This window comes from Buteo buteo, chromosome 23 (genome assembly GCF_964188355.1).
Source record: "Buteo buteo chromosome 23, bButBut1.hap1.1, whole genome shotgun sequence".
In the NCBI taxonomy this organism is placed as follows: Eukaryota; Metazoa; Chordata; class Aves; order Accipitriformes; family Accipitridae; genus Buteo; species Buteo buteo.
Genome location: NC_134193.1, coordinates 21,128,177 through 21,151,802, shown reverse-complemented (window position 1 = coordinate 21,151,802; position 23,626 = coordinate 21,128,177). Strand labels below are relative to the sequence as shown.

General features: G+C 37.9%; 1 protein-coding gene across 8 annotated transcripts in view; it reads right to left on the bottom strand.

The window, feature by feature from the left end:
• CNTRL (centriolin) overlaps nt 1–23,626 on the bottom strand; it is a 35,819-nt gene that overhangs the window by 4,021 nt on the left and 8,172 nt on the right. For 3 of the 8 annotated variants that reach the window (XM_075055434.1, XM_075055433.1, XM_075055436.1), the window contains 29 exons: nt 23,336–23,445; nt 21,972–22,166; nt 19,212–19,365; nt 18,331–18,551; nt 17,370–17,546; nt 16,253–16,387; nt 14,681–14,826; nt 14,028–14,208; nt 12,856–13,035; nt 12,364–12,543; nt 11,704–11,820; nt 11,128–11,272; nt 10,203–10,342; nt 9,518–9,704; nt 8,949–9,259; nt 8,416–8,624; nt 8,045–8,237; nt 7,529–7,659; nt 7,253–7,393; nt 7,007–7,133; nt 6,350–6,514; nt 5,401–5,560; nt 4,560–4,675; nt 3,266–3,483; nt 2,705–2,862; nt 2,369–2,442; nt 1,525–1,713; nt 694–919; nt 210–415 (listed from right to left, as the gene is read on the bottom strand). In XM_075055434.1, coding sequence (XP_074911535.1) covers nt 210–415; nt 694–919; nt 1,525–1,713; nt 2,369–2,442; nt 2,705–2,862; nt 3,266–3,483; nt 4,560–4,675; nt 5,401–5,560; nt 6,350–6,514; nt 7,007–7,133; nt 7,253–7,393; nt 7,529–7,659; nt 8,045–8,237; nt 8,416–8,624; nt 8,949–9,259; nt 9,518–9,704; nt 10,203–10,342; nt 11,128–11,272; nt 11,704–11,820; nt 12,364–12,543; nt 12,856–13,035; nt 14,028–14,208; nt 14,681–14,826; nt 16,253–16,387; nt 17,370–17,546; nt 18,331–18,551; nt 19,212–19,365; nt 21,972–22,166; nt 23,336–23,445 — 4,892 coding nt within the window. Of the gene's footprint in view, nt 1–209; nt 416–682; nt 920–1,524; nt 1,714–2,368; nt 2,492–2,704; nt 2,863–3,265; nt 3,484–4,559; nt 4,676–5,400; nt 5,561–6,137; nt 6,515–7,006; nt 7,134–7,252; nt 7,394–7,528; nt 7,660–8,044; nt 8,238–8,415; nt 8,625–8,948; nt 9,260–9,517; nt 9,705–10,202; nt 10,343–11,127; nt 11,273–11,703; nt 11,821–12,363; nt 12,544–12,855; nt 13,036–14,027; nt 14,209–14,680; nt 14,827–16,252; nt 16,388–17,369; nt 17,547–18,330; nt 18,552–19,211; nt 19,366–20,453; nt 20,723–21,971; nt 22,167–23,335; nt 23,446–23,626 lie in introns of those variants that run through there. The other 5 variants (XR_012654110.1, XM_075055435.1, XM_075055437.1 and 2 more) reach the window with 5 other exon arrangements.

Sequence of the window (23,626 nt, the reverse complement as noted above, 5' to 3'; positions counted from 1 at the left end):
TAAAAGGCAGAAAACAGCATTAACCAGGAGTAACTAGAGGTGTTCTGCAGCACAAGCTGGAAATGCCAGAGTTTGGTTGCCTCAAGTTCTGTCCAGTCACAAAGTTAATGCATTACTTTGTTCCTCCTATGATAAAAATGGGTGTTCGACCATTTTGCTTTTAAAAATAACCCAAATCCCCAAACATTCTCCCCTCAGCCAGAACTCACGTGCATTTTTCTTTCAAGCTGCATGCTTTGTGTTTTCATTGCTTCTTTCAGAGTCAAGATTTGTTTTTCAGCTTTCTTCCTCTCTGATGTTATCTGATCTTGGAGATGGTTTAGCTCAGCCTTGGAGACTTCCAGTTCTTTTTGAAGAGACTGTATTTCTCTATTTTTTTGTTGTAATTGTAATTCTTTTTCTGAGAGATGATGTTCTGTAATTAACATTTTTTAAAAACAATCCTGATTAGCAGAAATTTAAGTATCTTGGCATATTTCATACACATTAGATATTTTTCAAACACATTAATCTACTGAGCAGTGGTCTGTAAAAACACTGACACAAGGCAAGAAGGAACAGAACAACAGTTGGCTTTAGAATTTCAGTTCTTTGAGCACATCAATTTAAGGATTGAGAGTTGATCCATGTGCTGCATTAGGAACCAAGCCAGATTAACAGAAATATTTGTTGGTTTCATTACTGAAATCTTACTGCTTTTTCTGACAGTTTCTTCAAGTGCTGCACATCGGGACTCCTCCTTTTCCAGTTTCCTGAGGTTTTCTTCTGCCAGCTTTACTTTTGCTGTTGCCTGCTCCAGTTTCTTTTGTTGATCTGTTAGTTCCTTTTCCAATAGGATTTTCTGATCTTTCACTTTAGCAATACGTTCTTCCAGTTTTTTTCCTTCGTGCTCTGAATTTTGCTTGAGGCAATGAAGAATCTGCGAAAAAAAACCACTTTAGGCTTTAACTAGTACCAATCTAGAACAAACACCATGACCAAAAGACATTATAGAAATTAAAGCAGCATAAATTGGAAAGAACTGTAGTCTAATACTCCCTACTGACTAAAGTTTATCAATTTTTCTTGCCTCTCATTTTCAGTACAGCTCCCTCAGTTTTTCTTTTGGTTAACAATTTGTTGAAACTCCTCAGCCAATGTAAGTTGATTTTACTACAGAAATATACAATTAAGCCCTAATTTTCAGGAAGAGCTGATGGGCTTTGCACAGAAATACCACAGAAGAGAAGAACAAAAGCTTGCACTCAGTGGTCCAGTATTGATTTTACAGCAGTTTTCTTATCAGTTCCATCTAAGATGACCCTGCCAAGAAGGAAGACACAGTCCTTTGTTGTGACACACTAGTTTTCACTAAAATATAACTGAATGTTGAAGCTTTTTGTTTACTGCTATTCCTCTAAAAATAAGGCTTCATGTTTCGTTTAGAGCACTGGTATGTTACTTGTAAACTTGCACCCAGAACTTTCTGGCCTGCATTATTTTTAGAGGTCAGGAGAAAGTGAGGGAAGTCGGCAGGGTCGTTACCGCTTCTTGTTTGGCTAGTTCTGTTTCTTTCTCTTCAATCTCTTTCTGGAGCTGCTGCAATTGGTTCTCCCTCTTTTTCTGTCTCTCTTGGCAATCCTTACGTTTCCTGAAATACTCTAGGATATCTTCTTTCAGAGTTGCCTGCTCTCTAAGCAACTCATCCTGATGCCTTGCATTATTTTTCAAATCCTGTAATATGAAACATAAAATCAAGTGGCATAATTAGCTGGTAAGAGTAGCAGCTCTCTGGCTAAAAGGCTTGCATTTGAAAGAACATCACTGATCACCCCTAATTGCACTGAAGATTACCTTCCATTTAAACCAGACACTGAGTAAATTAACACAATAGGAACAACCAGATTAAAACCAAAACAAAACAGCATCTTCTAGCTTTTTAAGTATCTTCTTCCTAAAAAACAATAAACTAGGGTCTGGATTGTTTTCTAGAAAGAAGATAAATTCAAAACCAAACAAATCCACAAAAAACCTGCAAACCCTCACCAAACCAAAAAAAAACCAAAACCAAAAAAACCCACACACTCCAATTTGGCAATAACAATCTGACTAAGAGTGTCATCACAGTTGCCACTTAAACAGAAAACCCAAACCAGAAATCTCATTTGGTTAGGCACCTACTGTAGTCCAAATCTCTCCAAACTCAGCAAGAACAAGGCAATAAACTAGCCATTGTTTATTAGCTCTACAAGGGTCTGGTTTTGAGCTAGGGTGCCTACATGAAAAACAGGTGATGGACTGTCAACTGTTGTGCTAAACGACTCCCCTCATTTCTGTGCAACAATCTACTCGCTACCTGAAAGTAAGTACATATTTCACCAAAACTAACCTGTTCTACCAGTTGAAGCTGTTGCCTGGAGTCACTTAATTCTTCTTTCAGTGTTTCTAGTTCTTCCTTTTTTTCTAGAAAGATATTTGGCCACAGAGATTATCAGTCAGCAATGTGAAATACCTATACAAATAAATTTAGCGCTTTTCATAAATGAAGAATAAACAATAGAAAAACAGTTTCTAAGATTTCCATCTTTTCAACACATTAAATACTTTCCTCCTGTAGATATTTGAGCATGTTGGATATTTAGTATCATACACTACCATTATAGTGTGTCTTTTAACACAATTTCTCTTAAAATACATTACAGTTTAAAACCAAACTGATCTTTACCTTGAAGATCCTTCTGTACAACAATAATGTCTCCATTCAGTGATTTTTTTTGTTTGTTCAGTAGATCTACCTCCTGCTGCAGGTTTTTAACATCCAATTCCATTTTTTCTACATTGGACAATGCAGTTCTGCTGCTATCTTCAGCAGCAGTTAAGTCTCTGCAAAATGTGAATACATATTCTTGGTTTGTTGGAAGTACTTGGTGAGGACTAAACAGCTGCATTTCAATAAAAGTTCTCTCAGCTCAAGGGGATGCTACCTAGTAGTCGTGACAGCAAAACAGCTGTCCTGTTCCAAGACTTAACGTTTTGCTTTTCATAACATTTCTCATGTATTGCCATGACATAACAAATGCTGTTGCGTTCATCAGCTCCACTGCTGAATATTTTCTGTAAGTCTGCTGTAGACATGTTTAAAATAAAACCTCCAGAGGACAAGACACTGCATATTCTGTATAATTGGGCACCTCAAAGTTATAGCTGTATTTTTAGTTATGATAAACAGACATTCAAGGCACTTCCCATCACTTCTGACCTTTGCAGAAAAAATATTCCCCCTCACCTTCTGGTTTGTGACAACTTCTTTTCCAAACTGCGACAGTCGTCTTCAAGCTTTTCCTTTTCTTTATTCAGAGACTCAATATTATTTTGCAGAGTGCGCATTTGAGAAACCAGATGTTCATTTTCCCGACGGTCTTTCTCAAGTAGTTGTTCCTGCCAATCTACTTCCCCTTGCTGACACTGAAATAATCTCTGAATATTCTCCAATTTTAACTTCTCCTACAAGAGTGCATTATGAACAACACATTTATGTGGTCAAGAAGCAGAACAAGTTATTAACATCTTTAGCTGCAGCAGTTTAAAAACCTTTCATTCACAGAGATCATATGTAGGCTAGAGTGCCCTCTAACTACTGCATTGTAACAGGGATAACTGTTTAAAAGCACAAGATTAATTTGAGTGCATTTATGATGAAGTTTATGATGAATATGAGCACAAGGACTGGAAGACAGGGGTGCAATTCTTTGTTTCATCATAGTTCAACCACCATTTTTCCTCCCTCCATAAGAGCAGCACATCCCTTCATTGCAGGGATTTTGAGAGAATGACCACTTTAAGAGCTGCAAGATGCTTAGGTAATGTAGTAAGGTGACCACTTTAAGCATGGTAATAGAAAGGTACCACACATATCAACTAGTCCCTTCTTTTCCCTGTCCTTCACAGAAAGAGTGCAAAGAGGTAGTCTTTTAAAAGTAAGCAGCAGGTACTATCTGTTTATATATGCTTATAAATGCTCCCTTAGCAAAGACATTTTAGATTTTATGGAATTGCACAACTGACTAAAGGAGGGCTATCCTGGACTCTGACCTAACAATCCTGTAACTACTATGAGACTGCCAAAGTGATGCTGTTGGTCTCTCTGCCCACTGGTAGCAAAGTTGAATGTCTGTGTTTGTGAAAAGAAGACACTAGCTGAGCTAAAATACCTTTTTAATGGTAGAGAAAATAATCCAGCTGAGTTAGTAAACTGTCTTCCATACTTACTCTTGGCAAGTGAGGACACAGATAGAATCCATATAAAGACTCCAGAAGCTAATGCTAAGAAAACAGTATTCATCGTTCTACAGCTACAGAAGAGCCTTCTGTCTTTTTGCCCTCTCTCCCTCATATCCACCAAAAAAATCCCATTAAAGGGCCTAAGTAGACTTAAGACTTTTCTGTGATAAGCTGAAATCAGACTAGAAACTGATTTGATTTAAAAGTGTAGGGACTCTGTTACCCAGATCTTCACAGAACTACAGAATATGCAGATCTCTTCTTCCAGTTACTGTATTAGCTACAGAAGAAATACTTACTTCTAGAATTGTAACCTGAGTTTTTTCGAGCTCGTCGACCTTTTGGTCATGTTGTAGTTTCAAAACTTGAAGTTCATTATTCTCAAGCTCCAGCATTTCCAGAACATGTTTCAGTTCTAGCAAGGTGAAAGAAATAGCACATTAAATGCATTCTATTTGCAGAAAAAGGCACCAAGGAAAAATTAAGAGACACTATCCTGATATCATCCCTGTAAAAACTCTTCATGTTTTCAATTGCTGTGTCAGACCCACCAGGTATTATGCTGTTCTACGAGCAAGCTGCTGGTCCCTAGGTCTCCTGCTCTTCCTGCCCCCTAGGGAGTTATTCTGGGACAGAGTATCTGACCAATAAACAAAGTATTTCAGAAAAAGTACAAAAGTTGCAAACTGCTGCTGCTTATACTTACCACAATCTGAGGGATGTAACTCCTTGGAAAGAGATTCCTCCACTTCCCTGCACATCCCCATGTTTAATTCTTCTTCTACAAATGTGGCACAATTAGCTAATGTCTCCTAACCACAAGTTACCTAACCACAAGGACTTGCTCAAGTGTGAACTTAACTGATCAGTCCTGACAACAGATTTGTTCACATTTCTGTCTGGCATGAAAAACTCCCATCGCAAATACAAAGCAGCATAAAGCATTGCCTCAAATTAAGCAAAGGGTATCTGTCAGCTCTGTATAAACTACAAGAATTACAGCGAACTCTTTCTCTGCAGTCATTCCCAATTTTTTTAAAGGAGTGAGGAACAGAAGACTGCAGCAATGTACAACTAAGAGCTCAGAGTTATTTATTTCCAATCTGCACAAAATAGTATCGAGTAAAGCCAAAGACACACCTATCTTATGCCTGGTAATTTGCCCAAGTATTCCTTGAAGGTTTTCTTCCTCTTTTCCAATATCCTTCTTTATGAACAAAAGCTGTGTTCTTTTCTCATTAATCTGGACATCCAGTTCTTTCCTCTCAACATTAAGCTCTTCCAGAAGTAGTTTTATTTCCTGTGGAAATACACCAGTGTTACAAGGAATGACATTATTTGCTATTTTAAATAAAGTTTTCCTTTAAATAGAAGTTCTAAATATTTATAAAATTAAATAAGTCTGTCAACAATATTCTGGTCAATTTAATTCCAGAGTTCATAGTTACAGTTAATGATGTAAACAAACAAGAAATACGTAATATTTAGGTTGCTTGTTGTCAATTGTTTGTCTTGCTTGTTGCCAATTTATAGTAGTAATCTTGCAAAGATTCTGATCTACAACTCTGACCATAACACTGTCATTCAAGCGAACAACAGGTAAGCCTTAAAACAGAAAGTCAGACAAAAAGCCCCCACAAAATGTAACTAACCTTGATACTTTGTTTTTATTTCAGGAAGAAAGGAAGTATAGAATCCTTTCTAAGTAAATGGGGATGGAGACAGGCAGCTGACTTAGGCCAGCTTTGTGTTTTACACACACTGATCAGCCTGATTTGCTTTAGCAGCTGCTTGTCTCAGCAACAGTAAGTCATTCAGAGACTTCTATTTAATATAATTTAGTTCTCAAGGGACCAATTCTGTTAGTATTACTGGACCTCGGGAGTTCTACTTCTTATTTGTGCATCTGGACCAAGCTCATAGTCACACAAAACTGTAAACTTGCTTGTTCTATTTTTCCATGAGTTTTAGGAGGTCGTAGAGAGCAAAACTGTTTTTGTGGAAACTTTATGGGAAGTTTTTGATACTTCTGTTCTTTTTACTGTTCTTCAGAGATACAATGAATTGAAAACTCATTTGGAAAAGTTACTCTTATTTGGCGCAGTTTCTCATTTGCTTCAGCCTCTCCACCTCGAAGAGCTTCTTTGAGGTCACCTTTCTTTTGAGAAATACAGTCTTGAAGGACACGGAGCTCTTCTTTTCTTTGATTTAACTGTTGCTCCAGAAACAAAAGCTCTTGTTGCTGAGCAGTAATCTACAATGTAGAAGTTTAACAGAAGAAGCATCTGAAGGCTTTTTTATTTTTGTAGCTACACACATGCGCAAGAACAAGTGCAGTACACTGTTCCCTGCCAAAGACTTAGTTGAATTGCATAACGTGTAAGGATCCCATCAGAGCAATAAGCTTCATTTGCTAAGCCTGTATAATAAAGCCAATACTAAAGACTAAGTTCTGCTCTGGGCTGTGCAGTCCTGTACCTCAGAGAGTTAAGTTTCTTATTCTGAAATGCAATAAGGACTGTCATAGAGAACTCTGCAGTAACATTTGTTATGCAGAAACGCCAGTGAGATTGGGATCATACTTATCATGAGACAAACCAAGGACAATTCAAACCACTGATATTAAAATAAACTTAAGAACTAAATTCTGCAGACAAGGCAGTTCAGAACTTAAGACTCTTCTCAGCTTTCAGTTACATCAAAACCAACAAAACGGATCATCCAGAGTTAATAAGATAAGCCTTACCTGATCTTTCAGTCTTTCCAGTTCAGTTTTCTTGCCTTGAAGAAGGCTTTCTGCTTCTCTAAGGATTTGGAGGTGATGTTCTTCATTACCTTCTGCAACTTGAATATCTCCTTGAAGCTTCTGAAGACTGACAATGAGGATAAAAACATGACTCAGAAAAAACAAGAATACCTTAGGCAGTAACTTACTGGAGGAGGATGTCTTTATTTTATCTAATACACTCTATGGTAAATTAAAAATACTTACCTTTCAGTTAGCATTTCTATCTTCTCGTTTAATGACTGGAACTCAGAGTCTCTTGCAGCCACCATCTTGTTGATTTCCTTCAAAACACTTTCTTGTTCCCTCTTATGCTGTTCTACGTCCCTTGTATCTGCCTGTAATAACCTGAAGAAGCATTTATGCCTTTTCATATTAACATTTTAACAGCTCTCCCCCTCCAAAAGCACTATCTTGATATCTGAAAGAATCTTGTTTTTCTCCTCATCCCCATTTGATAAAAATTCACAAAAAAAAGTGTACCTTAACTGCTGATCTGCTTTCACAAGTTTAATGGCCATTTCCCGAGCCCTTCGCTCTAGCTCCTTTCCCTCAGTTTCAGTACGGGACAAATGCTGTTTGGCATGATTGTACTTTTGAATAGTCTCTTTAGTCTAGAGCAAAAATTGAAGATTACTGAGACAATACATTCCCATCTTATGCTTTCCACATCCCAAACCTGCAGGTTAGCTGTCTAAAGATGACCTCCTCCTGGCTTGAGTATTCCACCTGAGCTTTCTCCCTCTCTGTACCATGAAGTAGAACTTTTTCCCCTCTCTTGTCCAGAGCATAAAAGCTTCCTCCTCTTTGGCAAGGACTGAAACATTTTCTTTTAGCACAGGTTTCCCACGACTTCTATTTTCATATAGAAGCATTTTAAGAGGCTTCAGGTTATCAAAGTGAAAATGAACTGCTTAGACAAACAAAAATCCTCTGCTTAAAACTGTCTTAATGCAACATGCAAATCCTTCTGCACTTAACAGTTACAGCTTTACTTACTTTCCCCCGTGTGCTCTCAAGTTCCACTTCAGCTTCTGAAAGTAGCCTATCTGCCTCTCTAAGCTCGGCTCGTCGTTTCAGAAGAGTCTTCTCTATACATTCAATTTCATCTGCAATATCTTCATGATGTTTAAGAGACTCTTCTAACTGCAAATCCACCATAAGGTTGTCAGTATACCCTTGAATAAAGTCCCTAAAAGGTCAGGAAGAAAGACAGGGAATTAAAATACAAAATGCCAGAGGCCCGGAGCCTCCTGAAGTTCTAGTCCATTTACATTAATTGTAAACGAGTCCAAATTGATTTTTATTAGAAAAATATTTAGGTATTTCCACACGCTTACTTCAAAGGCATTCTAGTGCAATATTCTTACTTGTGTTTGTTATGTTTTTGAGCTGCTCGTCGTAGCTCTGCTACTTCATGTTCCAACTCCTCTCTTTCATGCAGAAGTTCTTCAACATTTTGACGCAATTTTTCCACCTCTTTTTTACATTTATGCTCAGCTGCCTCTGACCATTTATCTTTGTATTTCCGAGACTTTAAATAATACACGGTGTCTTCTAGCCTTGAGACTTCACTCTCCTACATACAGGAAATAGAACAACAAAATCCAAGACCTATTTTCTACTTCAGTCCTCCTGAGACACAGGAGCAGCTACAGATAGCAAAGACCAGACTACTAGCACTGAAGGTAGAACATTCTTATCAGCAAGCTCTCTCAGGTCCAGAACCTTTCTAGCAAGGACTTTGTTATTTTTTTGAAAACCTAGACCAATCTAATCTGTGAAAATGAGGTTTTGGTTTTTTGCATTTTTTTTGAGAAAGCATAGGTCAAAAGATCTTCCTAATCCATTCATAAGTCAGTTGGCTATGGTTAAACCTGCAGCTCACAGCTCTGTATCTTACCAAATCATGATGTTCAGGCACATTGCAGTGAAGCACTCCAACAGGAATGAGTGGGACGGTGAAGTTTGGAGGAAGAGGGCCATAAACAACCTGGGCTCCCACAGGAGGTGGGCCATAGATAACAGATCCAGGAGCAATTGAATCTCCACTTGCTGCTGCAGGAGGAGGACCATAAACCACAGTTCCCTGAGGTACAGGGGCACCATCTGGAAGGACTGTGTAAATAACTGTACCAGGTGGTGGTACAAAGGGCAGGTCTTTGGGAACACGAGTTTCTTCATTTCCTTCACTATCGTCTTTCGCTCTTCCATCTTTATCAAAAAAAACCAAACCAAAACAAAAGGTTATTTTTAATCACTTTTTCAGTAAAAGATACTCTTCAAATGCATATTTTAATTTCTGTGTAAGGTACAAAAGTGTAATAAATGCTACTTAAACCAAATTATGAGTTCAACAGTAATAAACATTTATAATTCGCTTGTGCACATCGAAAAAAAATCACTGTGAACTCTAAGCAAGTCCATCTTTAGTATGGTCCTAAACATTCTGAGACCATGAGACTGACTTACCTTTACCAGACTCTGTTTTGCACAACCTAGTTCTGACTGGTGAATAAACCCAACATCCTCCCTGACTGGGCAAGTCTTCCTTCCTGCTCTGTCTGTCCTGACCACACCCTCTTCTGGGTTGGGACGTGCCAGAACACAGTAAACAAACTCCAGAATCTTTTGTGCTACGGGAAGCAGGAGTTGAAGCCTAAAAAAACAAAACCAAAACAAACCAGTATGTGTTAATCTAGAAATAACAAATCACGTAAAATAAATTATTTGTTGTAGACATTCTAAAGCACTGATTTTTCAAAAACAGGCTATACATACTCTGCTTTCTCTCACTTCCAAACATCATGCTGCTTTTAAAAGCAAGCACTACATCTGTTTTAACAGTATTTCTCTTAAATTCAGACAAATGCTGTTTTGCAAGAAATGTTTGTCTGTAATGTCCCCTTTTAACCTTTACCTAAATGAATTTACAGTACTGCATTTTGAATAATTGTCTCCAAATTTTACGTAGACTAGATTCCTATCACTACGGAGTAATAGGCTTTATCAGGGAACGTTTGTCTATGTCTTGTTTCAGTATTTCTCTTATATGCCAGCCAATATTTTTTCTTAAGTCTCTCCCAGACCTAGAAAGTTTATAATGGACTTTCCCATATCAAATGGCTTTCCACATAATAGGATCTTTTTATCTGACCTGTGACGATGGCATGTAATACCAGTATCCCCTTCTTTTCCATGGATCCGCTATACTGGTAATGTAATCATTCTGGTATGAAAGCACATTTTTGAGTGCTGCAATTTCATCTTGTAAGTTGCCAATTTCATCTTTGTTACCTGCAAATTAATCACAGTTTTACAGGTGTATATAAGGCAGAGAATTAAGTCATAAATACTGCATTCAGCTTTTCCCTCATTGTTATCCTGTTAACCTGAAACAATATTAAAAAAATGAATTGCCGGGGGAAACAAACTAAACATTATATCATGATGTAGACATACACTGGTCCTTGCAAGTTTGTCGTGTTAAGATTGTAGAAATGCAAGTTCATATACAGGTAACTGATGCTCATTTTTCCTTATATATAGATCTTTGACAGTGTTCTACAGCAGTACAAACTGAACGCATAGCACAACTAGTGTTTTCTAAATAGTTGTAAAAGTGTTGTTAATACAAACCAATGAAAACTAACACACTATCATTCTGATTTTCAAATTGAGGAAAAACTTAACTACATTTCCAAAGGTCACATGGCATGGCAACTGGCAAAGGTAGAAACCTAGAAGTGCTAGTGTCACTGCTGATACTTAACCATCCATATCCTCCATTCTTCATATTTGAAGAAGCAAAGACCCATACATTTCACATAACTGCACGTTGTCTTGCTTTTTGCTTCATATACATAGATATAGAGAATCCACTGAAGCACGTTGATTTAAGGACTGAATGTATCCTGTATAAGAACTGCACAGGAAGATATCCTGAACAGTTTATTCCCCTAGAATAAACTTCCAGAGCTCTGAACAGCTTCTCAGATCAAACAGCGAGAAATATGGAGAAGAAAGTAAAGTCTTCCGCATCCATGCTTATCCAGAAGAAATGGAGAGAAAAGATAAGTTACCTGTCCCAATGTTATCCAACAACCACCTTAAACGGTCAATTTCTGCCTTTTGTTGCTCCATAGCTTCCTTTAATTTATCAATTTCAAACTTCTGAGAGCTTGATGCAACAGTCTTCTCGCCAGCTTTCTCCATTTCATGCTGAAACTATTTAAAATATAAGTTTAAATCAAAGCAAAGCACTTCAGTTTAAATTAGATTGTGCTAAAACTTTTTCAAGCCTGCTCATCCATCCGTACAAAAATGCTCAATCAGGAAAATGTGTGTACTACTTGGATACAACAAAATTGTTCTTCCCATCCCCTCATAAGACCAAGGCTTACAGACATAGTCATGTAAAGGCACTTAAGTGAACAGGTGATAGTTTTACTTAAAAGTCAGCTACTTGAGCCAGTGAGGTTTTAATTTTGTTCTTTGGCAGATATCGGGAGGGAAGAACATTGTGAATTGGGAAAACTTGAGGAAAAAGGGCAGGGCAGACACCTCTAAATATGGCATTTTCAGAAACTCACTGAACAACTATATCTAAGTATTTTATCGTCCTGATATAACATAGAGCAAACATCACTGCAACCCACCTGTTCTTCCTTCTCTTTGAGGAGCTGTTGTAACAATTCTATTTCTGCTTCTGCTCTGGCAAGATCCCGGGCTGCACGAGCTGCCTCAGCACAGAACTCTTCAGCTTCCTCAATTTCCTGAAATTGAAATTTTAGTTTGAGCTTTAGTTTGCAAGAATACTTCACAAGCTTGCGGCTGTCTCATGCAGCTTTGTGAAAAGCTGACTAGTACAAAACATCTGCACTTGTCTGTTCTGGAATTCCAGAAACTGCAAGGTTTATGTAAAATAATGTCTCTCCTTTAACTTTACAGTATTTCTACAGAGGAGATGTTAATATGTAGCCAAAAATGGTTCCCAATTTTAAAAACTCAAAGTGTAAGAACAAAGTTCCATAGTCCCTTCTTTTCTATCTTACGTAACAATGTATTATCTATTGTCTGACTTTCAGTTAATAAGAGATTAAACTTGCCCCTCCCTCACCTTCTAACACACAGCAAGCATTTATCTACTATATTTCAAGATGAGACACTGTCTGAAGCAAGAGCTCCTGTGCAGCAGGACAATTCAGAATAAAAGCTTTGAAGCTGAATTTAAAAGACAACACCAGGACTGCTCCCATTATGATGGCATTAGAAAGCACTACTTATATGCAAGCAATTAATTCTCAATGTTGATTTACCTCAGCTCGCTCCTGATTAATTCTGAGAACAGTCCCACAAAGAGCCTTTAGCTGATGTTTAGCAATGGAGAGTTCTGTGGCTGCCATTTTATCTGAAGTGATGATTGCTCTCTTTAATTCCTTCAGTTCTTTATCTAGACTGACAAATTGCATTTGTGCCCTGGCATCTTCTATTTTTTTCTGAAACCAGGAAAATAATAGGCTTTATAAATTTTAAGTAAAAAACAGCATGGAAAAAAGGCTTTCTGTTGGTACGACTTTTTTCCCCATACATATCCCATTTTGTATTGTATGCACAGACATAACAGTAACAGAAAAAAACACTAAAGCAAGGACAACCAATAAAATTTAAGGAAAAGAAGGATGTTGAATATAACCTCTGTGTTCCTTCCTGTATTTGATCTATCTTAGAAAGCAAAATAATTCAGAAGTTTTTGAATCTTCTTTTTGTGAGCACACATAGCACATGGACTTGTCCTTACTCATTCCTACCCTTTTCTCTAAATCTTCCAGTTGTGCAAGAATAGTGTCTTTCTCTTCATCTGCCTCTTGGAGCTGTTGATCAGCAAGGCCCTGAATTTCTTCCATGCTCTTTATTTTTTCATGTAAACGTTGAATTTCATTCTCTAACTGATGGACCTTGTTCTTATTCTGCCTGTTTTCAGCTTTAACCTATAAGTGAAATAAGTTAAAATGAGTAGCCAGAAATATATTTTTGTTTTCAAGCAAAAGCCACCCTATTTTAGTGATTTAAAGAAACAACTTTTGGGAAGTGCAGTTACCAGCATACTTTGTACCAGAAGAGAAAGGAAGAATAACTGCTTTGCCACTGTAACTATTAGATTTTAAAAGTGCCCAAGTTATTTTGGTAGTGGTATGTGTAGTGATCTTTCGAGGAGGTTAGTGGTTATATTTTCCTACCTGTAATTAAACTATTTTTTGCTTCTGAGACGTATCATTGAGTCTAAATTCTAATTCACCAAATAATCAGGCAAAAATCATGAGGATTATTAATAATAATTAAAAAATAAATAAATAATTCAGACTCCAACATGAACACCAAAGAGTGGGTCTCTCCTTGTCATACAGCTAAAATGAGAGATTGCTTGCAGAAGTTTTAATGCACATTAAATCCTTCTCCTACAAGCAATATTTTTTGCAAGCTTTATATAATAAAAGCCAACAAAAGGCTGCAAAGGAGCATGTGTCCTGTCAAATATCCAATTTAACACTTATCAAAAGAAAGCAAGAATGGCTGATGTATTTCACTACTTTAACCAGAATTTCACAGTATACACAGCACAGAAGTGGTCAATTATTTGTTTTTCCTCTTCACAAGCTTTTACCTGCTTATACAGTTTTTTTATCATGACAATTACTACATGACATACATTTGTGCACAAAAGGAAAATCAAGCTCTAATAATGGTTAGTATTCCCGTTCTAATCACAAGTAACAGCAGCATGCTCTGATGCAAGTCGTCAATGTGTTTCTGACAAGCAAATGTATTCAATTTGTCTACCTTTAGTAAAATTATACTCTTCTGGAAGATGGAGGGTAGCAAAGCTATATCTCTACTGAAACTTGATCCTTCAGCTGCAAGTTACGTTTTTTAGACTAAGCTGGAATTGTCTTACTCTTGCTTTTGTTGTTTTGATACATGCCTGTCTATATTTCTCCTGTACCTCTTCCAGTTTTTCCTGCTGGGATACCATTTCTTCCTGCAATTGTCTCTGTCTAGCCCATGCTTTCTCTTTTTCCCTCTGAGCATCAGCAAGGATGTCATTAAATTCTTTCTGTAGATTTGCAAGGCTTTTCCCTAAAACATCAGCTGAATTCTGACACCTGAAAGAGAAACAATCCAGGTTCCAAGACAGAAAAATATTGATTTTAAATTGTGATACCAGATACTGAAATAATGAAGCCTAATACAATAGTACAAGTTTAAAACATGCAATGTAAATGTACTCAGGTGCAGCACTGAACACGTTAGACAGTACAGACAGACCTCCACCCTGGCTCTATTTATACCCTTCTGTCTTTGTTTATTACCATTCTTTGTTGCTAGGGTTAAAGAGGGGGAAAAAGTTTGCTCTTTCCCTTGCAGTGAAACCCAAGAGGACTGCATATTTCCCTCAGTAATATAATTACTGAGCTTGGGTAATGTTCTCTTAACAACCACAGGATGCTCAAGTTTATGTCTGACCTGTCCCAGGTGGCACTCAGTAGGATGCAGCACATGTACCTTGTTGCTCTCATGTACTTACCACTTTCACATGCACAAATGTAACACTGTTTGTACTTTTACTTTACTCACTTAATTTCTCCAGCTCCTGTCTGAAGGTTTTGCTTGAGTTCATTTATACAAGCTAAGACCTCCTCTGGATGAATTAAGCTACCAACTGCATAGTTTAGCTGATTCTGAAGATCTTTAAGCTGTTGTTTCAGTAGATTATTGTCTCCCTAAAAAAAGACAGACAAAAAACCCCCCACACAACCATAAGCAAACATGCACAAACAATAAAAGCTACAATTTTTAATACCTAGATCTGTTTTAGGGTTTTTCTTGTTGTTCAGTTTTTGTTGGGTTGGGGTTTTTTTGTTTGGTTTTTTTCTGTTTTTTTTAAATAAGTGTCCAAACATTTTTATCAGTGTGGCCTGAACCACTATCAACCACAAAACACCCCAATCTTTGCCTTTCAGTTTCTGTTACGTTGAAAGTATTTGAATGCCAGTTAAAAAATGATCTTATCCTTTCTTTAAACTAAGGAAGTACTGTCTTTATGTAAGTAAAGCCCAGTGACATAGAGTAGCCCATCCCACTATCTATCCATAATAGAAGATGGAAAAATTGCAGACGCTGTCCCAGCCACTAGACCAAAGAGTTACTCTTGTCCTGGCCCCATAGGTCTTGAACTCTTCTCTGCACATCAGCAAGCTTCAGCAAAAATGACAATGCTAATGTCTGGTGAGGATCCTTTATAAGTTCTTCCTGAAGCAGTCAGACAGTTGGACTAGATATTTGTTGTAGGTCCCTTCCAAATGAACTATTCTATTCTAGTGGTCATCGTATCCTCCGAGGAGTATGTGAGATGGGAAAAAGGGATCTGACAGATACAAAGAAGGACTGAATCCAGCCTTCCCACACTGAGGGAAACTGCTATCACCCAGCACTTGGGGGGGGGAAGGGGTGGGGTGGGGATGGGGTGGGTGTCCTTTGCCAGCCATATTTTGAAGATCTTGAACCCAGTATATTACTCTTGCCTAGAGAAATCCTGTTGACTGAACCTTTCAGCAGCTTTAGGAAGAGGAACACTGAGTTTCTAATCTCAATTAAGATGAGGCACTGATCTGTGACACTGTATTAAAGTAGAGATATTTCTGTACACCTATGCAGTTTATGAAATGCCTGTCACTTCAAGTATCACAAGCTCTGTTGCCTGTCGTACTTGGACACCATTACTGTTTTGTGGCAATTAAGTAAGATTCCTCAGGATCACAGCTTTAAACAGAGGCAATAAATTCTGGTTTAGGTATTGGATCAGTTTTTTCTTCTGCATCCAAATAGTCTTCTTACTGACACGTACTGGATGAAGCTTGTGGGAAATGAAGGTATACATATAACAATTTATCAATCCCTCTGCAATATAACTGAGCAGCTCTGAAATTATTTTAAAGGTCAATCTAAATACCTAAAACAGACAGAAAAAAAAGACTGTGGTGTAGGGTCTCTGCATAAGAAAATTAAAGTCAGAAAGAGTCATAAATACTACTGAACTTCAAAACAAGATCATACAGAATCCTTTAAAATTCTCACCACTTTCCGCTTGAGGAAGTGGGGAAACATACTGTGTATCAGGTAACATTTTAAAGGCAAGAAATACTTCACCTGCAATTGTCTGAACTGAGAAAGGAGCTTATAATTTTGTTGTTCCTTCTCTTCTGCTAGTTGTGCTTTGGTCAGAGCATTCTCTAATGCTTGCCGTTCTTTTTCAAGTTCAGCTTGCAGGGCTGACAGTTCCATCTACAAACACAGAAAACCTTCAGATTAATATCCCCAATCCCAACCTGTCACCCAAACACACAGCAGCTGTGTTCCTTAAAATGGTAACAATATGACAACATCTCCTAAAAAAACCCAACAGAACAACCCCAACCATCCCAAATCAACCCATCACCAGATATACATAACAGGTGTACTTCCTAAAACATCATCATCATGACTTGCACTGTAAATTCTAATCTAGACCTAGCATGAGCACGTCCTACCCACCAGGTAACCGAGAGGTTTATGTTTTATCGGTGTTCTACAGAGACCTTTCAAGTTTTTCCTGAAACATCAAAACTAAAAGACTTGGAAGGGTTGGGGACAGAACACCACACTTTACTGTTTTGCATTTTCATTTCTGCCTGCAATCTGGAATGTGCAGTTGGAATACATCTTGCAAAAAAAACCTCACCATGTTGATTTCTGATGAATGGAAACTGAACCAAGATAGGACTGTACATCATGATCACACATGAATCCAAATGAGGATCCCCAATGGTAAGATAAATGGGATTGTACAAATTAAAGCATATATTGTGCTTCCCCAACAGAAAGCTACTTCTTTATAATATATTACAAAATAAAAATAAATATTTGCTATAAAACTCCATTTCTACTACAAAGAGCAAAGGCAAACTTCGTCTTTCCCCTGCTACTTTTCACAGGACTGCTTTAGTGTAATTTCTTTGATGTGTGCACATTTATCTCTTTCCTATAAGATGCAGATTCTCCTTTTAAATATGGTCAATATTCTCTACAAGGCCCCCAAATGATCTGTACCTTGCTTCAACGCAGAGTTACAAATCCTAGCAAACTGATGCCACCTTCCATTTGGGGGCACACCTAAACCAACAATTATTTGCAAGTCAGTGTTGGAGACGTGGTACGGAAGAAAGTTTGGTCATCCCTTGTCCAGGGTTAGATTATCCCTTTGGTAGTGCAAGAGCTCTGTTCTTACCTGGCTAAGTTGTTTCAGTCTTTCCAATTCTTCTTTATGCTGATTGGCTTCAGTGTCTCTGTCTCTTAGCTGGGCTTCCAGTTCAGCCTCATAGACACTGATGTCCCCTTGTGCATCTCTAAGCGATTCATTTATTTCTCGCTGCTCTTGGAGTGCGCCTTCTAGCATTTTAATTTCCTGGAATTTTACATTCATTTTAGAAATATGTACACAGGAGAGACAGGATCTCTTAAGAGTACATTGCCTCTCTTCCTCTGCTACTCTGAAACTCGCCATCAGTGTGACACAGGTAGGTCAAAATAGAGACACTAATCACTAAACATTACAACTTAAAGCTAGGTGGCACTACTACAAAGGTCAGGTCAAAGATGCTATTGTGACAGACTGTACAAAAATCTACACTTAAGTTAGAAAGGTGTAGCTTAAAGCGGTACACATTTGTCACTGGTATTAAGGTTTACATAAAACTTATTAGGATACTAAGACAGCTCTCTAAGAAATTGGCTGATTGGACAGATGCAAGCTAATAACACACATGTCCTCAGCTAGTGTCCAGACAGTTTTCGCTAATGCAATGCACTATGATATCAACTGCAAATCCATTTTTAGTAACATCTGAAAGGCAAAGCCTGCATTTCTGAGACATCTTCCATAAAGTACAGATTTACTGTACGTCTCTTGCAACTGGTTTTAAAGGCCAAATTCTGTTCTTAATATGCACTGGAACATCAAATTGAAGTTACCACATCAAAAAATTACTTTATCCAAGTAACTGTGCTTTGCTATTCCCAATTTGGCCATTTGGGTTTTGGTTTTGTTGGGTTTTTTGGGTTGTGTTTGTTTTTTGGGTTTTGTTTTGTTTTTGTTTTTTTTTGTTTTTTTTTTTGTTTTTTTTTTTGTTTTTTTTTAAGTTTATTCTTAGGTATCTGAATTTGCGAAGAAACATAGTATTAAGCCTTACTTTTCTCATATTTTCTGCATCCATGGCAACTATTTCCAGGTTGTTTCTTTCCTCCTCTAGATCTGCCAATCTTTGTAGCAAAGATTCTTTGTCTTTCTGCAACTCCTTACATGCATCATTGGCCTGTTTCGCCTGACACTTAACACTTTCCAGGTATTCCTGTAATCCAATGATAATACTTTCTAAATCTCTCTTCAGTGCTTCATTTGTTGCTATCTGACCTGCAGAAATGCAAAACAAATTTAAGATAGTTAAGAAACCACACTTATTTACAAAACAAACAAAACCACCTTTCTTCATCTTAAGATGTTCGCCTATTGGAATATGTAGTAACAACAAGTAACTAGAAGGCAACCAGAAAATGTTTGTGCTGTGTTTTAAAGGCTACGAGTTCCCATGTTACTGTATTAACCTGACCACTGGAAGAGTTAAAAAGAAACTGCAGTTCTTTGTGCATTCCTACCCCTACTTAAGATGACATTTGTTACCTTTACACTTAAATCAATTTTGTTTCAGTTTTTATATTCATATTATTTTCTGGGATATTTACTTTCACATAGACTAGGTGTACATTAAATGTATACATAAATGTAGTTTGTTGATTTATTAAGTCAGTTTCCAGAACTTCCCCCTCCACCTTAAGAAAAAAAAGGAACCCCCCCCCCCCCGCAAACTGCCTTCCCCAACCATGTACAAGTGAGGTGAACATATTTTAAATAATCTACCCAAAGTCTCCTTTTAGATAAGAATAGTTTTTTAACCTTTTCCTACACACTTTGTATTTCATTTAAGCAAAGATAAACAAAACTGAATGCCCAATTCAACTGTCATGTTATCCTAAATGCAAGAAATACTACCGTAAAACAAACAAAAAAATTTACCATCAGTGAGCTGTTGCTCCAAGTCCTTGATTTCCTCAGTTTCCTTAGCAATCCTAGAAAGCATTTCATCCAGGCGACTCTCAAGCTGTTTGTAATGTTTGTTCATTACATCAAACTGCTGTTCTTTACTTGCTTTTTGAGCTTTCATGTGAGCCTGTAAATTAACAGTTGGAAAGGTAAAGTGGGACAACATCCATATTACTAAGATTAAAATTAAAAAAGTCAAATCATTATTTTAGCACAGTTCCACAGTGTCTTACTACAGGCAGCATATGCTGTGGTGCTTGGGGTTGATTTTTTTTTGTTATTTTTCCGCATTACTGCCCCACAAAGAATCCCAGATAGGCAAGCAATCTGTGTGACTAACAGCATCGTTAGTAGTCTCCCCCTTGCCCAGGCATGATGAATAAGGCTTGCATTTATGAATTATTACTCATGGCTACTACCTTTCTTTCTGCCTTTACTTTTTGTCATACCATTTCCTCTTTCAGTCAAGACCAAACACGATTTCCTCCAGCAGCTTTAATCCTGTCATCCTGCATTGCCTTCACAGCAGATGATGCTTTAGAAAATGTCAGGTCACCACCCGAAGGAAAATAGTCCGAACAACCAGCAAATCAGGCCAACTTTATAGTCAAGATTTACTTAAAGCAGATTTTTGTTCGTTTTGGTTTTTGTTTTTTGGTTTTTTTTATAAATATATTTCTGGGAAATACACCATACCTGCAGCTCACAGACTTTGGTCAGGACTTCATGCATTTAGTATGAATTTAGCCAGTAGTTTCAGCTCTGTACAAAACTTGGTTATCAACATGATATAGTGCTGTTTCTCACTGCTATGAAATTACTCACAAACAACTCAAATGCCAGAAAACTTTGAAAAATACAGAATTATACTGCCATGATAAACAGCACCTTCTTCTTACTACTCAAAAAAACAAACCGAGTTAGCAATAGAAATTTTAAATAAAAGTTCTCAGAAAAATCACTTATAAAGTTGCTTCCATAACAAAAGTCATGGGTAAAAACATAGCTGTATTTTTAATGTATTAAACCGGAAGTTATTTTTAACATTGTTTAGTACAACCCAGCTTGTCACCTTGTTAAAGATAAACTACCATTCGGCTTTCAAAAGTGAAATTTCAACACGTAAAAACCCAAGTAGAGGCGCTGCTGCTGAGTCATTTTGCTGCAGCTGCTGAAAGCCACAAAAGCCCTGTTTGAAAAAACCCAAACACTTACAGCTTTGCCTTTGTCTTTTCTTCCTCCGATATCATTTGGAAACCGCCCCACCCCTACTCTAGAATTCATTTGACTAAAGAACCGGTATCTTCAGCACAGAACGCAATCAAGCGGAGTCTCCCATCTGCTCCCAACGCTTCTGCTCCCCCAGCAGCAGGCTGCTTACAACGGCCTCCGCGGCCCCGGAGCAGCGCGGGGCCGGAGCTCCCCGCCGCCGGCCCGCAGCTCCCCGCCGCCGGCCCGAGCCGTTCCCCGCTCCGCCGGCGGTTGGTCCCGGCCGGCGCTTCCTGTGTTGTCGTTTGAAGCGAGGGGCGGCTGCGGGAAGGGCCGGGCTCGCTCCCTGCAAAGGGGCCTGGCCAGCCGCTTAGGGATCCTGCCTGAAAGGCACACGGCCCTCCTGTTACTAACAGCTGAAGGGGGAAAAAATTTGAAAAAAACCCGCATTTTTTAAAAGTCTTTGCAGGCGTCAGCTGAAAACAGGAGCCAAGCCTAAAGAGCCTGTCTTTGCGTACTGAAAGCATCAAGCTGGCCTGAAAAGCTCTCATTTAAAAAGACATAAGCGTTTTTAAAACACTATTAAAAAAGTCATCCCACTTCATTTTAATTTAAAATGTCTATAAACGTTTGCTGTACCTGCACACAGCTAATAACTCAGAAATGAAAAAAATCTTGCTACACTGGAGATCCAAGAAATGAGACTATCAAGCTAGAGCTCCTCTTGGTGCATTCAGCTTTGCCCCAAACCTGCAACATGTACCTCTGAGACCTTGTGGAATCTCACCAGTAATGACAGGACTGTATGTGACAGCAGAGAAAGGGCATAAGTCCCCACCAAAAAGGCAGTATATATCTTTTCAGAAGTACATTTATTGAAAATTTATTCTAGTTTTAGGATGCTGAACTACTGTGTAAAGCCAAAGCTGCTGCTGCTGCCTTGAGCTGTCTGCAGTTCACAGGCTGGAATATTAATCCAAGCTGTCACCACTTCGGACAGGTCAGCTACATCTGCTACTCAGACACTACAGTTTTTCTAGGCTGACCTCTGGCAAACAGACTTTTGTGCCAATGCAAGAGCTCTCTGACAAAGCAGGACTTCAGCTATAGGCCTGTAGCAGTTACACAGACCTTTAAAAATCTTTAGGCCAGATTCTACAAAAAGATGCGTTAAGGATTTCTTACGCAGAAATTGTCTCCAAAGCTCTGCACAGCATGTTTTTGCAAAGCATAAAGATCTAGTTCTCAATGTGCTGTACATCAACTGCATTGAAAATCAGTTGCCCAAGTATTTTACCAAAGTTTATTTTTGTTCATGTGCGGTTTTTTTGTTTGGTTGGTTTTTTTTAATTCTGATGAGTTGTATGTTTTTCAAATGATAACATCTACGTAAACTGATAAATACGAAAAGAATGTATAATTCACAAAAGAGGCGTAACTGAATGGTAATCTGTTAAAGCAGCCTTTACTACATTTCTCAGTACATGAATATATGCAGAACACAAAGATTTCAGTTTTACTTACATGTTTTGGGTCTTCAGGATTTACAGAAGCAAGAGAACTCTGCAAGTCTTCAAGCTCTTTCTGTTTTTTCCCTATTTCTCTTTTCTGTTTCTCCATTTGATTTTCCAGTTCTAAAGCTTCCTTGTGTAGCTGATGCAGGATCTGTATCTTTCCACTCAACTGCTGTTCAAGACCTTCCTTGCTGGCCTGTGATATCTGGAGATCGTATTAGGGGGTTGGGTAAAACAGTTTAATTGGAAATACACAGCTGATCAAGAACATCTTTAAAAGTTAAAGCAGACTGCTAGTTTAGCCTAACAGGTTGCCTAAAAGTGATCTATTCATTGATTTGAATTGTCTTTACTTTCTTAAGGTAACAAAAACTCATAGAATTTTCTCAAAAAGAGAAAATAGAATGATAGTTTGCTTATGGTAAATAGAAGTTTCATAACATTAGTCTACCATACCAGGAAACACCAGAACCCTCATTTTGACCATCATCCTCAAGTGTTTTATTTTCACACCAGACTTCAAAAGTCTCTTTAATTCCTTCTTGCAGTCTTAAGACGACTATCTGGACTGTCTTTCCCCCCACCCCCCAGTTATGACTTCTTAAGTTAAAATATGGAAGATCCTGGTCATTGATTTTAAGGCAAGTTTAAAGTCTAAAAATAGCAACAATTTATGACAGTTGAAGAAATGGAAGATACAATTTTAGTTTTATGCTGATAAGTGTTCTTAAATTAGTTCTTGCTGCCAATTACGTAGCTACATTGCTTATTATTAGCTGCACAACTAAACATACACAGTTATAGTCCTTCCTGGAAAGGCCTTTTCTGATAAATAAGAACATATTCAATCCATACAATTATACTGAGAGGTTCAGGTAAAACTTCCTTTCTCATGAACATGTATGTCATGACACCAGCACTGCTTATGATGCTGGGCCATTACTCTGTTACTTTCTGCTCTGTCTACTAAGCCTTTATGGAGCTATAAGCTTATGGTTATGGGAACCGAGAAGGTATGTTCAAATTCAAATCCAAGTCTCTTGCTGCACAATGCAGTGACCCCTAACTGTCCACTTACTGCAGTACTCAAATCTATATTTATGTTCTTCCAAAGCATTCTGGGCAACGTTAAGAATCAGCAGCAGCATCACATGGAACACGTTTAGATGCAATTAACTGCACTACAACTCTGACAGCTTATTTATAAACAAGCTATCTAAAACCTGTAAGATTTTTCTGATGCATGACAAATGGATTTACATATGTACAATGTCTCCTTTAAAAAAGCATGGGGAGAGAAAGAGTTGTATTTTCTACATCAACACTGCTTCAAACACTTTCCCTTGCTATTCATGTAGCAACTACTTTGCATACTTTTTTCTGAGCCAGAGCATCCTCCAGTTGTTGCAGTTCCCCTGTTACTTTCAAAACTTGTTGCTCTGCATTTCCTATTGCACTTTGCAGTTCTTCTAATCTTCTTTGTGCTGCAGACAAAAAAAAAAAACCAAAACCAAAACCCAACACTCCACAACCCACAACATACATTATAATATTCTGCATAAGTGATACATGTTTTCTATTAAAATGTCAATCAGAATGCATTTTCTTAAAATGGTGATAATCAAAGCTAATATACTTTTTGAGAAACAAGAATGTGTCTGAATT